We start from the raw sequence: 15,812 nt of genomic DNA, 5'->3' as shown, positions 1-15,812 counted from the left end.
AGTCCCCGCTTAGCCCTTGACTTCTCCACTATGGCTAGTAGTTAAGACTGGGAGCTTGTTCTATCTCCACTCTCTCAGAGAAAAATGGCCCAGAAATAAAATAGCGTTTGTTGTAAATGCATCCAGAGAAAGATGTCAGTAAGAAAAACCCCCACATCATCCTAACATCATAAAAGTCTGCTTTTCTGTCTGCTCCTGGGAGGCAAACAGCAGACTAGGTAGCTAGTTTTCAAAACTTCTCATGGGCTTCCTATCCCCGGACCAGCCCTCAGGCTAGTCCTACTGCCTCCCTGAAGGGTTAATCAGGAGAGCCCTGTGCTCTTTCCTGGTAGGAGAATCGTTTGAACTCAGGAGGTGGAGGTTGCAGTGAACCGAGATGGTGCCACTGGACTCCGGCCTGGGCAACAGAGGGAGACTCCGTCTCAAAAACAAGCAAGCAAACAAACAAAAAACTTGTGAGATTTGATGTTTTCGTCTGTTTTTAGCATCAGGATTCTTTTTTGAGACAGGGTCTCACTCTGTCGCCCAGGCTGGAGTGCAGTGGTACAACCACAGCTCACTGCAACCTCTGCCTGTTGGGCTCAAGCGATTCTCTCACCTCAGCCTCCGGAGTAGCTGGGACTCCAGGCATGCACCACAACAGCTGGCTAATTTTTGTATCTTTTGTAGAGATGGGGTCTTGCCGTGTTGCCCAAGCTGGTATCTAACTCCTGAGCTCAAGCAATTCACCTGCCTTGACTTCCCAAAGTGCTGGGATTGCAGGTGTGAGCCACTGTGCCCAGCTAGCATCAGGATTTTTAAGCCATCTTTCCTCCTTCACTTTTGCCAAATTTTCATTGTAGCAGGGGTTATATCTATGTTCCTCAAGTTCAATTCTACAAATATGTAATCAAGCACCAGGCTTTATGCTGGATGTTGCTGGACTACAAGAAGCTGTCCCCTTACTTTCTGAGATCTTAGAAACGAACAAGGGGGAGCTGATCTTCATCAGAGTTGCTGGCTCCTCTGCACCCTGAGAATAAGTATTATCAAATACAATGTGCTAAAAGCAGAGGCAAGGGCAGGGGATGGAAAGATGCCAGAAAAACAACAGAACTTAAAGGGAGTAGTGGGGTTTGGACTCAGTAGAAAGGGCTGTGGGTGAGAACACAGGGGTCTCCATTCTGACTACTGTTATGGACTTAAGTGTTGCTGGCCCAGTCTCTTAACTTCCCCAGCCCTATGCCTGCTTTCCTGCTGGTGGTCAGCAAAGGCAAACCCAGGTTAAAATGAAAGAAAACCTGATTACATCATGTAAGAATTTAATCCCTAGACAGCTTGGTGCAAGCAGGTAGACAGAACACTGACTAGGAATCTAAATACCTAGGTTTTGATCCCAGTTCTGCTCTTGCTGTCTTTGTGGCCTTGGACAAATCACAGCACCTTTCTGGACCTGGATTTGACTGTAAATAGAATGGGAATAGTAGTGTCTGCCATGGCTAGCTCCTAGGGAGGTCCTGGGGATCAAAGGATCTTTGGGGGACTGAGTGGGGTGTGCTGCCAGAAGTCAACAAACCTTCACCTCTGGCTGGGGTAAAGAGGAAGGGAGAAAAGGAACAGCAACTAAAGCAGGCTGACCAAGAGATGAAGATGACGGGGGTGAGTTTGCCAGGAACCAAGCAGAAGCTGGGGAAGGAAGTGGTTTGAGCAGCACTGCTGCGAGTGAGTCTGGATATACAGTCAGCCACGAAGATCTGGGAAGTGTTTTTCCAGTGTACAAGTTGCTCATAACCTTGCATGGTAGACATTACTTGTTTGTAATACGGAGATGCTAAGCATTTTGACCTTTCTAGATTGTGTCTAGCTGGTTCATGCCCCGTTAGCCCAGCTTGCCACATGCCTCGATGTGGCACATGTCAGTTACACCTCGGTATCAATACAACTAGCACCACCACAGCCCTTTTCTCTGAGAGCTCTCCCTTTAGGGGAAAGTCCTCTATATTCCCAGTCCTTGGCACAGGGTAGGCACTGAGCAAATGTCTGTCAATTATGGATCTTGTGAATTTTGAAAGGGCCTGCCAAGTCTTTGGGAAATGATGAAAAAGATACCTGTCTGAAATGGGTTAGGAAGAAGTTTTCTTGAGGATAGGTTTATGACTCTTCCTAGATCTATGATCCCATTTTATAAATTAGAAAATCTACCATTTTGGGACTAACTCCTCAAAATAAGAGTCAACCATACTTAATTTAAAAAAAGTTTTATTAAATCATTTAGACTTGAAAGAAGTCACAATAGTTAACACACTTAAGTGTGTTCTGTACACCACCAACCCAAATGGATTGATTTCAGAATTTTTATAAATAAAACATAAACATATTTACAGTGAAAAATAAAAACATGTTAGCAAGTTAGATGATTAAACTGTTACCTATAATCAGTTTGGGGGAAGTACCAACCTACAGGATTACATATAAGACACTTAAGATTTCATTAGGCTTAAAAAGTCCATAGTTGAAGAAGTTAGTTGTAATATATATGATCCATTTCTTAATACGGCTTTTTTCCTCCCAAAACTAGACCTTTCAACCAATTTACATAAAAAGCTTCATTTTCCCTTTATTGGAGGTAAAAGTACAAAAAGCTCTAAACCCACCCTAGAACCATCTAAGGAATAAAGCTACTGAATGCTACAAATAGGACTATAAAACTATGGACATAAACCGTTATACAGTTTGTGCTACTTGTCCTCCAAAATAGTGCAGATTCCTAATTTACCCGCCAGGGACAAAAATGGAGTCAGCTTTTTCTAGAAATCAGTTTCAAAATCATCATATCTCTAGAAAGCATATTTCTAGAACAATACAGTTATCACATAGGGGGACTTTCCTTCTGTATTATAAAAATATATCCATTTTAGTTCTCACTATATATATATTAGGCATTGCCGCTACCTCCTTAGGCAAATGGTGAGGGCTATAAAGCTTGGCCAGCAGCCAGTTTCAAGAGACTAACAAAGGACAAAGATAGCCCTTTCCTTATGTATAGCAAAACTCAAGAGTTGGCTCACATTAGGTTATGCCCCCAAATCCAGCTTAAATTTGATATAAAAAAAAGTAGTCCACAAGAAAATTGAGCAAAGAACAAACTTTTCAAGTCTGCAATTTTCGACAGGCATGTTCTAAGAAGTAGGCTATTATCTGTGTCACCTATTAGGGTTGCTAGCACAACTTAAGGCTAATTGCTTGGCAAAGGGCTATGGGAGTTGTTGGACTGTCTTGAATGTTTTGTTCCCGATGAACTCAAGGAGCGAGACCTCTGTCTGAGCACTGTTTTTCCTGGAAAGTCCAAGTCCTCAAATACAGCATTTTCAATGATGTTTGTAGCTTCAGGTCGTTCCATAGGGGATGGAGAGAGCATGTCTTGAACCATCACATACTGAAATATAAAAATTGTTTTGTGATAAAACGGCCAGGTTTGATCACTGTACAGTTTTTAAAATCAGTGCTGGCAAAATTTTTCTGTATATATTTTAAGTTTTTGAGCCATATTCGAGTTTTCAAGTCTCTGATACAACTACTCAGCTCTGCCATCGATGCACAAAAGCAGCCAGAGACAATTTGTAAATTAATGGGCATGGCTGTGTTCCAGTAAAACTTTATTATAAAAATAGGTGGCAGGATGGATTTGACCTGTGGGCACTAGTTTGCCAACCCTCATTCCAAAAAAACATGGACAATTTTTGGGTAATTTGATTTTCTAACACATTATAAAGGATTATTTAATCACATCCTTGAAACACAGATATGATTTTCAAAAATCATCTTACAATTGCATGTAAATCTACAATTATCTCAATAAAAATTTTAATTAGAAAAAATTATGGCAGAGATCAGCAACCAGTGCCTTTTCTTGGTTTTTAAACATCTCTCTGAACATAACATGTACTCTTATGAGCCACCCTGGGCATAGATACATCAAGTTTGCAAAATACATGACAATTTTTAGTAAAACAGATTTAAGTATATGTAGGTATTAATATATTGTTATAAAGTCCATTTTTTAATGCAACTCTTCATTATACTTACAATACTGAAAGATAAATTTTGACTTTTTCCAATTTGAAAATGAACACATACTAACTCACTTCAACTTAATTACTTAAGGAAATTCAAGATTTATCAATATATAAATTTCACAGGTGCTATAGTGTGGAACACTGGACATTAGGCTGAAGGAGCCAGGCCCCAGCTCCAGTGTTTGGTTTTAACAAATTCTGGGCTCTTAGGAGCAGGTCTCTTTCCTCTCTAGACCTTTGGCTTCCTCATCTGTAAAATAGGGAAACTGAGTCGACTGCTAAGGACCGCTTAACGTTCTAAAGATGATTCTAAAGAAGATAAAAGATGAGAATTACACATACCTCACAAGGATATTTCTGAGTAAATAATGGTGGAAATTTGAGATTTCTTACATCAGTTAAGGTCTAAAAAGAAAAAAAGTATTACTTATTAAAAGTTTATTTTGACATATGACATGACAATATTTTTTGATACTCTAACAAAATGACTAAGAGGTTGTACATTTATCAAATGGAAAATTTATCAATAGCTTTTCCTGATTTAATAACTACATATGTTTCCTGAGCACAGATGTACACTCTGTCAAATATCCTCAAAATATAGGAGAAATATATATGTATATACAGTTGGTCTTCCACATCCAAAGATTCAACCAACCACAGAATGAAAATATTTTAAAAATTTAAAAATAGATGGTTGCATCTGTCCTGGACAGATACAGATTTTTTTTTTCTTGTCATTATTCCCTCAACAATACAGTATAATACTTATTTACATAGAATTTACATTATGTTAGGTACTGTAATTTACAGAATATTTAAAATACACAGAAGAATATATGTAGGTTCTATACAAATATTACACCATTTTATATAAGGGACTTGAGCATCTGCAGATTTGGTATCCACAGGGAGTCCTAGAACCAATCCCCTGTGGATACCAAGATGACTATATATGTGTGTGTGTGTGTGTGTATATATATATGTATGTGTGGCGGGGGGAAGGGAGAGGGAGAGAGAGAAAGGGCCATATTAAAGCACAAAGAAAATACTGGAAATCTTTGTTTCTATGGAGTTGCCTATTCTGAATATTTCATAAAAAACTGAATCATACAAAAGTGGACTTTTGTGTCTGGCTTTTTTCACTCAGCATGTTTTCAAGATTCATCTACGTTGCGGCACATATTAGTATTTCTTTCCTTGTAATGGTTGAATACTTTCCATCGTATAAAATACCACACTTTGTTTTCCCATTTATCAGTTGATGAGCATTTGCGTGGTTTCTACTTTTGGATATTAGAAATAATGCTCATACGAACAGTTGTATACAAGTTTTTGTCTATGTTTTCATTTCCCTTGAGTACATACCTAGGAACAGAATTACTGGATCCTATGGTAATACTATGTTTAACTGTTTAAGGAACTCCCAGACTGTTTTCTAAAGCAACTGTACCATTTTACATTCCACCAGCAAGGTATGAGGGTTCTAATTTCTCCACATCCTAGCCAACACTTGCTATTTTCTTTTCTTTTCTTTTTTATTACAGATACCTGAGGTTGTGCTGAGTGGTATCTCATTGTGGTTTTGATTTGCATTTCCCTAGTGCCTAACGATGCTGAGCATCTTTTCACATGCTTATTGGCCATTTGTTTATCCTCTTTGGAGAAAGGTCTATTGCTTTGCCCCTTTTTAAAATGAGTTGTCTTTTTGTTGAGTTGTAATAGTTCTTTATATATTCTGAATTCTAGACACTTTTCAGATATAGGATTTACAAATATTTTCTCCCATTCTGTGAGCTGCCTTTTCACTATTTTATTTAATTAATTTATTTCGAGATAGGGTCTCATGTTGCCCAGGCTATTTGCAGGAATAATCATAGCTTACTGTAGCTGTGAACTCCTGGTCTCAAGGAATTCCTCTTGCCTCAAGCTTCCCACATAGCTGGGACTACAGGCACGTGCTACTGCGTCCACCTTGTCTTTTCACTTTCTTGATAGTGTTCTCTGAGGCATTTATCACTATATAAATTTTGATGCCATCTGATTCTTGATCCTTTACTTAGGTTAGACCTGTTTTATTTTCCTTTCTGGAAGCTTTTAGGGCCTTTATTTCTGGTGTTCTGAAATTTAGTTATTTTGACTGTTTTTTTCTTTTTCTTTTTTTTTCATTTGTTGTACAGAACATTTGGTAGGTTCTTTCAGTTACAGGGTATGAGTCATTTCGCTCTATGTGAGAACTATATCCTGTTCTACCATAGCCAGAGATCAATAAGTAAGATCTAAAACTGATAAAATAAGAAATAGTGACAAGAGCCTAAACTTTGAAAATATGGAGGTAAGTACCAGGGACAACAACTAGAAGAGGTGAGGGTAGCTACTTATGAAAGATAGGGAAGAATGTGACAGAGGCCCACTTTATTTACTTTCAGAGACAGGGTCTTGCTGTGTTGCCCAGGCTGGAGTGCAGTGGCACAATGATAGTTTACTGTAATGTAACCACCTCGAACTCCTGGGCTCAAGTGATCTTCTTGCCTTAGCCTCCCAAGGCATGTGCTACCATGCCTTGCTAATTTTTAAATTTTTTGTAGAGATGGGGGTCTTACTATGTTGCCCAGGCTGGTCTTGAACTCCTGGCCTCAAGTGATCTTCCTGCTTGAGCCTCCCAAAGTGTTGGGATTAGAGGTGTGAGCCACCATGCCTGGCCCAGAGGGCTACTTTTTTTTTTTTTTTTTTTTTTGAGATGGAGTCTTCGCTCTGTTGCCCAGGCTGCTGGAGTGCAGTGGCATGATCTTGGCTCACTGCAAGCTCCGCCTCCCTGGTTCATGCCATTCTCCTGCCTCAGCCTCCCGAGTAGCTAGGACTACAGGCACCCGCCACCATGCCTGGCTAATTTTTTGTATTTTTAGTAGAGATGGGGTTTCACTGTGTTAGCCAGGATGGTCTTGATCTCCTGACCTTGTGATCCACCCGCCTTGGCCTCCCAAAGTGCTGGGATTACAGGCGTGAGCCACCGCGCCCGGCCCAGAAGGCTACTTTAAAACGACTTTCAGTCATCCCTATAATCCCAGCACTTCGGGAGGCCAAGGCAGGAGGATCACTTGAGCCCAGGAGTTTGAGACCAGCCTGGGCAACATAGGCAGAGTCCATTTCTACAAAATGAATAAAATAAAATTAGCCAGGCATGGTGGCACATGCCTGTGGTCCCAGCTACTGGGGAGACCAAGATGGGAGGATGGCTTGAGCCCAGGAGGTTGAGGCTGCAGTGAGCTGTGATCGCACCACTGCACTCCAGCCTGAGTGAGAGCACGACCTTGTCTTAAAAAAAAAAAAAAAGACTTTCAGTACTATCTGCTTTAAAGGCTGTGGTCATGGTTTATTTTGAGAAGAAAAAAACCTAATTATGCATAATCTGCCAGCTTTTAAATATATGAGTGTGTGGCTCCCATTACCTTGTGGTTCCCCTAGATTTTTACTTATTACAAACTTACTTAGTGCAAAACATTGTTAAATTATGATGAATTTAAGCAAAAACTAAGAACAAACAATCCAACCAAACAAGTTTTTGAAGACTGAACTTTAAATGGAAGCAAATAGTCTAGAACTCCCTCCCTGTGTTACTCACACTACCTCTTTCACTTTTAGTTAACCAGTCTGCTGGTATTAAGAACAACTAAGTCTTTGAAAAAATGTTAGATTATTTTCTGTTTGAACCTTTTTTTCTGAGTAGGGAGGTACTTACCCTGACTCTCTCCATCTGAGTGCTGAATGGGTACAGCAATTCAAATAGAATCAGGCCTAAAGAAAAGATGTCCACTTTATGAGAATAGCTGTTTCCATGAATCTGAAATCCCATATAAAGAAAATTTAAAAATTAACATAGAGACAGTACAGTTGATATTATAGCATTATTGAATCCCAAAGTTTACTTAGTCACTTCTTGGTTTAAATGCAAGTACATGTGTAAAAATGTTAGCAAAGAGTTAATCTTCCAAGTCTCTTTTCTTCACTACTACACCAAGAGTAATTAAACTACTCAGCATTACAGAAGGAAAGCCCAGGTATAGCTCTGAGATATGCATCAGTAAAACAGGCCCCTCGGAAACCTGGAGACTTGCCATGCTAAAAAAGTTTGTGGGAGCCAGCAAAATCTGCTTGACTACCCCTGAGGTGAGGTTTTTCAAAGGGAATGCTATCTAAAGCAAATCTCTCATTTCTAATCATCTTAGTCCTAACCCATTTTTATGAGAAAATCTTCATTACTCCAAACCACTAATCAACTGTAGTTAGCCTTCATTAGGGCACTTAATTATGGATACTTTGCATTCTTGGTTGTATTTTTCATGTGTATATTTCTTATTCTTCACAACTAGATTATCAAGTCCTGGAGGAAGGGAAATGCTTCTTTTGTGTTGCTATCGTCCAGCACTGGGACTAAGTATAGAGAAGGCCCTCAATAAATACTTAGTTGTTAAATGAACAAATGAATTACAACAGAACTACACGATTAAAGAAAGCATTATTTAAATTAAAATTGACCTTTTGGTGACTCAGAAGAAACCCTTTATTTGTGAACATTTCTTTAGGGATATAACTGGACATTTGAGAAACAGCCAAAGAAGGGAACTTTGGAAATGCTCCAGTACTTCTTAACTGGGGAGTAGAGGTGGTCGCAGGGCAGTTGCCAAGGTTTATGATCCCTTCACAACTTCCCCTCTAAACTGTACTTGGCATCTGTCTCCCTGGCCTTCTGCACAGCCTACCTGCCTTTGTGCTTATAGAAGAGCAGATGGAAAGCTTCAGTGACCACATCAGTGGCGTCACCCTCTTTCTTTCCAAGAGACTGTAGCAATCTGAACCCTGTCTCACTTATCCCTGGGGTTTTGGAAGTGTTAAATGTGCAAAAACAAATCTTATAGGGGAACTGAAAAGGACACCCTCACACACTATTTGGAGAATATAAATAAACACAAATTTGTAAGAAGCAACTTGGCAATAAATGTTTACTCCTGCTTAATGATCCCATCTAATTTTACCCACCCTAGGGCAGATGGAAATGTGTACAGACATTTGGGTACGGGGATAGTCACCCAAGTGATATTCCTAATAGCAAAACTTACAAGTAATTAAAATGTCCCAAATGAATGTTGAATACTATGCAGCTGGAAATATTTTCTAAGAATATTTAATAATATGGGAAATGCTTATATTTTAATATTGTATCCAAAATGTTAGAGTAGAATTCCAATTTTATTTTCTAAAGTAAGGTGTAAATACATATATATAGGTATACACACAGAGAGACAGAGAAAATGAAATAACTGCTGTTAATGTCTTAGAGATATTTTTGGTAAGTGATTTTTACTTTTTTGTTATATGTCCCTATACTTTCTGTATTCCCTAGAGGACAGATTGATATGTAATGTGTTACTAAATTTATTTATTGTTTCTAACATCATTAAATATATTTAAAAAAAGAATTGTACCCTCATGAATGCATGAAAAGTTATATTTACAAAACATCTAAAAAATAAGGAATTAGGAGGTAGAATATATCCTTTGAGTTTGAATTGTTTAATCGCTGTGCAAATCTAGAACTTAACCTGTGTTTCTTCGTAATTACAACCAAGAACAAAGTCACCATGGGTCCTGCTCATTTATTTCAAGGATGAGAAAATTAAGAGAGTTCTAATAATAAATAATTTTAAAACAATGTTTTAGTATAGCTTCTAAGGCTTGGGTAAGATTGTACAATTCATACAGCCAAACTATTTTGAGCGACTTTTTAAGGAGCACTTTATAAAGTGACAGTTTCTACGTTTAAAGAGGATTAAGAAGATAATTAAGACTGTCCATTTTTAACTACCAAATTTTAACCACTATACATTGCCTTAAATTTTCTATAGGTATCCTAATTTTCTAGTATTTTCAACAATACCAAATATAGCTTCAGTTGTCATCAACCTCTTCCTTTCTCAAATGGCAACCCATTTCCAAGACACACACACACACAGCAGCCACAAGCCACACTACAGTCAGCACAGAAGTGTGTATGGGGTGGCCAGGACTACCTGGTGTTCATCTTTTCACTAGCGTTCACCTTCACTCATCCACCAAACACTTATGAAACTATGCCACATTCTAGGTGTTAAGAGTAGAAAGAAAGACAAGCTAAGTCCCTATACTGATAGTTTATATTTTACAGGGAAAGAAAAAAGAATCTCAAAGAGTTAAAAATGCTGTAAAAAGAAACTAGTGTAATGGGATGGACCCTGGCAGGGAGTGAAGGGAGAAGCATCTCTTTTAAATAGGGCTGGGTGGAACGGGCTTTCCAAGTCATGAGCCTTCATTAATAAGCATCCAGATAGAATTCCTTTTATTTGTTTTCACAATATTTAAAATGTAAAAGTATTATTTCCAGCCTCTTAAATAATAATAAATTTTTAAAAACACAATTAAAACTTTTTTTTTTTTTTTTTTTCTTTTTGAGACAGAGTTTCACTCTTGTTGCCCAGGCTGGAGTGCAATGGCAAGATCTCGGCTCACTGCAGCCTCCCCTCCCCCTCCTGGGTTCAAGCAATTCTCCTGCCTCAGCCTCCCGAGTAGCTGGGATTACAGGTGCTTGCCATCATGCCCGGCTAATTTTTATATTTTCAGTAGAGATGGAGTTTCACCACGTTGGCCAGGCTGGTCTAGAACTCCTGACCTCAGATGGTCTGCCTGCTTTGGCTTCCCAAAGTGCTGGGATTACAGGTGTCAGCCACCATGCCTGGCCAAAAAAAACTTTTTTTTTTTTTAAAGGGGTTTCACTCTGTCACCCAGGCTGGAGCACAGTGGCATGACCTTGGCTCACTGCAACCTCCACCTCCCAGCCTCAAGCGATCCTTTCTACTTTAGTCTCTCAAGTAGCTGGGACCACAGGCATACACCACCATGCCCAGCTAATTTTTCTATTTTTTGTAGAGATGGGGTTTCGCCATGTTGCCCAGGCTGGTCTTGAACTCTGAAGCTCAAGCAATCCACCTGTCCCAAAGTGCTGGGATTACAGGCATGAGCCACCATGCCCAACCAAAACTGTTTTTAATATCAATTCTGCTATATGACTGTAGAAAAATTGGAACATACAGAAAAGTCCAAAATAGATTAAAATTCATTCAAACTCCCACTACTCAGAAGCAATGACTGTTGATATTTTATGGCTCTTCTAGTCTTTTTTTCCTATAGATGGAAATATGTATTTATAGTATTTTGATATTTCACACAGTTTTAATTTTTCCTTTCACCAGGCCTTGGCCAGATCATTTGAGCAGGATGATTCAATTACCAGGGCCAATAGATTTATTTTATTTATTTTTCTACGTAAGCCAGTTTGGATAATTTTGGTTGCAACCAATTGACTATATATGAAAGTCTCTTATAAATAAAAATCTCTTCTGTATCTCTTCTAATTTCTAAATTTATTTGTGATTTTCCCCCCTTAAGTAGGTATCTATGCTAGAGAGGATTATCTTTATTTTAAACTATTAGAAACAACCATGGTGATGCTATTTTACTGTTTCACCAGTATCAATTCTTACGTTTGTTTTCCATCTTCTTGGCTCCTCCCTGCCTTCTACCGAGCAGAATTCTAATCTCTTATACAGTAATGTGCTATGTAATGAAGGCCTGAACATAAATTTATCTCCAAATGGAACTTTGAAAACTTCCTATAGATTTCACTATTTTTCATTTCTTTCATTTTTAAAAAAAGTTTTTTACATTTTCTTTTAAGATGGGGGTCTCACTATTTTGCCCAGGCTGGCCTGGAACTCCTGGGCTCAAGTGATCCTCTCACCTCACCGTCCTGAGTGAGATTATAGGCTCAAGCCACAGTGCCCAGCTTCTTTCATCATTTTCTTAATACTTTGTATGAGTATTTTTACTTCATTATTGACCTGATAGTTATTTTTTAAAAATCTTTGTTTTTTTAAGTTCCAGGGTACATGTGTAGGATGTGCAGGTTTGTTACATAGGTAAACATGTGCCATGGTGGTTTGCTGCACTTATCAACCCATCAGCTATTGACCTGGTAGTTATTTAGGAGGGTTTTAAAATTTCCAGTTGGCCAGGCACAGTGGCTCACGCCTGTAATCCCAGCACTTTGGGAGGCCAAGGTAGGAGGATTGCTTGATCCCAAGAGTTCAAGACCAGCCTAGGCAACATAGTGAGACCTCGTCTCCACAAAAAACAAAAAAATTATCTGAGCATGGCGGTGTGGACCTGTAATCCCAGCTACTTGGAAGGCTGAGGTGGGAGGATCACTTGAGCCCAGGAGGCAGAGGCCACGGTGAGCCAAGATCACAAGACTATACTCCAGCCTGGGTGACAAAGTAAGACCCTGTCTCAAAAAAATAAGATAATAAAATTTCCAGCCAGCAAAACAGAAGCAAAAACAAAAATAAAAACAGACAGAATTATAAAAATCAATTTATAAACCACTGTACCCTTCTTTTAATGTATTATAATCATAAAAAGGCATTTACAATATCTATGATATTTCTTTGTGGCCTAGAAGTTCAAAATGAAAGTATATATAATTATAATTTATTCATCAATAAATGTTCAAATAGCAACTATATATAAAGCTTAGTATTTTTTTTTACCTAGCTTCCCTTTCTAACCTTTTTTTTTTTTTTTTATAATTATAATCCAATCTGAAGTTTCCCTTTCATGGGGATATTTAAACACATCTATTTATTTGTTGTCATAACTAATATTTGGCTTTAGCATCACTTGTATTTCCATATCCTTTCCCTTTGCTGCAGTTTGTGTTTGTCGTCTGTAGTGATACAGAGGTAGAAATATTGTTTTATTATTCTATTTGCCAAATTTAGCTACATCAAGTACAAATCCCTACTCCCATCTTTATTTTCCGTGTTCTTACCGTCGTCCATTTCCTGATCCTTGTTAATTTAATATAGGACTCACAAACTCAGCTTATAATGATAAGCATACTTAAAATTATTTGTCTTTTACTAGGAATACATTTTGGATTTTATTCTCATTTTGGTATCAATATTCAGAAGAACCATTGGCACTATCGTTCATTGGGTTTGATGCTTATTGCCAATTTTTATATGTTTCTCATCTCAAATTAACTTTTAATAGGTAACACATTCCCATGGCTCAAAAAGAACTAACAGTAAAAGTTCCCTCTCGCTCTGTCCCTCACTGGCCTAGCCCCATCAGTCACTTCCTCTCTGCCACTGCCCCCATAGCCATTTGTTTCTTACACATCATTCCAGAGTTTTTTTATGTAAACATAAGCAAATGTATATATATCTTTTCCTCCTTTACACAAAAGGTGTACACATTTCTGCATTTTGTTTTTTTCACTTAAGAGACTTTTTTGACTCTTACATATGTAAAAATGCTTGATTTCTTTTTTCTTTTTTTTTGAGACAGTCTCGCTCTTTTGCCCAGGCTGGAGTGCAGTGGTGGGATCTTGGCTCACTGCAACCTCCTTCAAAGATGAAATACAAAATAAAAATTCACATTGTAAAAAAGAAACACTTGACTAATGTAAACAATGCAAACACTTCAAAAGGATGCTCTATGACAGTAAAACAAAGTTGCCCTCCTCAGAGGCAGTTCCTATTACTGGTCTCTGATATAATCTTTCAAAGATAATCAAATCCAGTGGTTCTTGAAGTATGGTCCATGGATTCCTGGGGACCCTAACACCCTTTCAAGAGGTCTGTAAGTTCAAGACTATTTTCATAATAATACTAAGATATAATTTTTCCTTGTGTTGACATTTGCACTGACAGAACCTAAGCATGAATCAAACGAACAGTGCCAAGCTGTACCAGTAGCAATTACATTCCTCAGCACCACGTGCTCACAGGCAAAACCAAAAAACATTTCACTTAAAATGTCCTTAGCAGTAAAAATTATTAATCTATTAAATCTCAACCTTTAAATATACACCTTTTTAACGATCTGACAAAATGGAAAATATTCAGAAAAACATTTATGCTCCATACCAAAGTACAATATTTGCCTCCAAGTCTGATACCTTGGATATGCTAATGACCCTGATCCAATCACTAAATAGTGTATGTATTAAAACGACAATATGTACCCCATAAATATGTACAATTGAGTCAATTTAAAAAACAAACTAATTTTAAGAAGTTGAGACCTGCTGATGTAAGCACAGATTAGCTTGTATCATTAGCACTTGCGCAATTATTTGAGTTAAAATATACGCTAGCTGCCCTTTTCATAGAACACCATTTGATTTGAAAGAATAATTGGTAGACAAACTACAGTTATTGAGACTTGGATACTTGAGAGATAGTTTCTTTTCTTTCTTTTTTTTTTTGAGATGGAGTCTTGCTCTGTCACCCAGGCTGAAGTGCAGAAGTGCAATCTGGGCTCACTGCAACCTCTGCCTCCCGAGTTCAAGCAATTCTCATCCCTCAGCCTCCTGAGTAGCTGGGACTACAGGTGTGTGTTACCATGCCCGGGTAATTTTTGTATTTTTACTAGAGACAGGGTTTCACCATGTTGGCCATGCTGGTCTCGAACTCCTGGCCTCAGGTAATCTGCCTGCCTCGGCCTCCCAAAGTGCTGGGATTATTGGTGTGAGCCACTGCGACTGGCCGAGGACACTTTCTTAAAGATGAATAATGAGACTGGGCATGGTGGCTCACGCCTGTGATCCTAGCACCTTGGGAGGCTGAGGTTCAAGGACTGCTTGCGGCCAGAAGTTCAAAACCAGTCTGGGTAACACAGCAAGACCTCATCTCCAAAAAAAAAAAAATACATTTTTTTTTTTTAAAGAGAAAAAAAAGATGAACAATGTGAGAATGGCATTTCAAGGAAAACTAACAGTATTTGTTGCCAATGATAAAAGTTGAGCTTTTAAGTGAAAATTAAAATTTTGGAAGATTTGAATCTACCAGTGGGAATTTGATAGCCTCCTAATAACGTACATAAAGCCTTTTTTGGTGAGATTCGTGGTTTTATTAACCAAAGTGACTTTTTATATTACATAATGAACTGTGATGACTTTTGGAACAGTTGCCAAACTTAGGGAACCGATAGTTTCCAAATGACTAATGCACAATATAAAGTCAAGCATGGGTAAAAAGATCCATTCAAAGTACAAAATGGACCAAGGGATGTTAAAAGTACCAGAGTACAAAATATTCATGAATGGTTTTAGATTTCACAGTGTAAATGACTTTTAAGAAACTAACACTTACTAAGTTTTGATATACTATCAAAGAAAAATATCTACAATTACTTGAAATGAAATATTGCTCTTTTTTCCAACTACGTATCTGTGTAAGGCCAGATTTCCTCATGTACTTCAGCCAAAATAACATGCTGCAACAGATTGAACACAATAGCAGATAGAAGAATGTAGCACTTTTATAAGTCAGCTTTAAAGAGACTGGCAAAAACGTAAACAAATGTCACTCTAATTTTTTTTTTTTGCAGGGGAATTGCTGCCTCTAATTTTTTTCTGTTTTAGAAAATAGTTGTTTTTCATAAAAATATCTTAAGATGTGATGGGTTTAATTCTGTTATTTAATTGATTTAATAAAGTTTTATAAGTTTCTCTTTTAACTTCTAATATAACAAATATTGATAGAAAAAATTTTGTTAAGAAAACCTTTTGGGTTCTCAGTTATTTCTACAAGTAGGTACCCCAAAACGTCTGAGACCCGCTGCTCTAAGCATAGAGAAGCTTGTGAAGATCATTTGCCT

General features: G+C 38.0%; 1 protein-coding gene across 4 annotated transcripts in view; it reads right to left on the bottom strand.

Annotated features, from left to right (window-relative positions):
* Positions 1-2,221: 2,221 nt before the first annotated feature.
* The window catches only part of EIF2AK3 (eukaryotic translation initiation factor 2 alpha kinase 3), a 136,191-nt gene continuing 122,600 nt past the window's right edge, over positions 2,222-15,812 (bottom strand). For 3 of the 4 annotated variants that reach the window (XM_063713568.1, XM_054547947.2, XM_002811805.5), the window contains 3 exons: positions 7,795-7,896; positions 4,398-4,460; positions 2,222-3,415 (listed from right to left, as the gene is read on the bottom strand). In XM_063713568.1, the coding sequence (XP_063569638.1) occupies positions 3,215-3,415; positions 4,398-4,460; positions 7,795-7,896 (366 nt within the window). In that variant the 3' untranslated portion in view covers positions 2,222-3,214. Of the gene's footprint in view, positions 3,416-4,397; positions 4,461-7,794; positions 7,897-10,477; positions 13,555-15,812 lie in introns of those variants that run through there. The other variant, XM_063713567.1, reaches the window with a different exon arrangement.

Source organism: Pongo abelii, chromosome 12 (genome assembly GCF_028885655.2).
Source record: "Pongo abelii isolate AG06213 chromosome 12, NHGRI_mPonAbe1-v2.0_pri, whole genome shotgun sequence".
Classification (NCBI taxonomy): Eukaryota; Metazoa; Chordata; class Mammalia; order Primates; family Hominidae; genus Pongo; species Pongo abelii.
The sequence above is the reverse complement of the archived record's forward strand: the minus strand, read 5'-3'. Positions and strand labels throughout refer to the sequence as shown.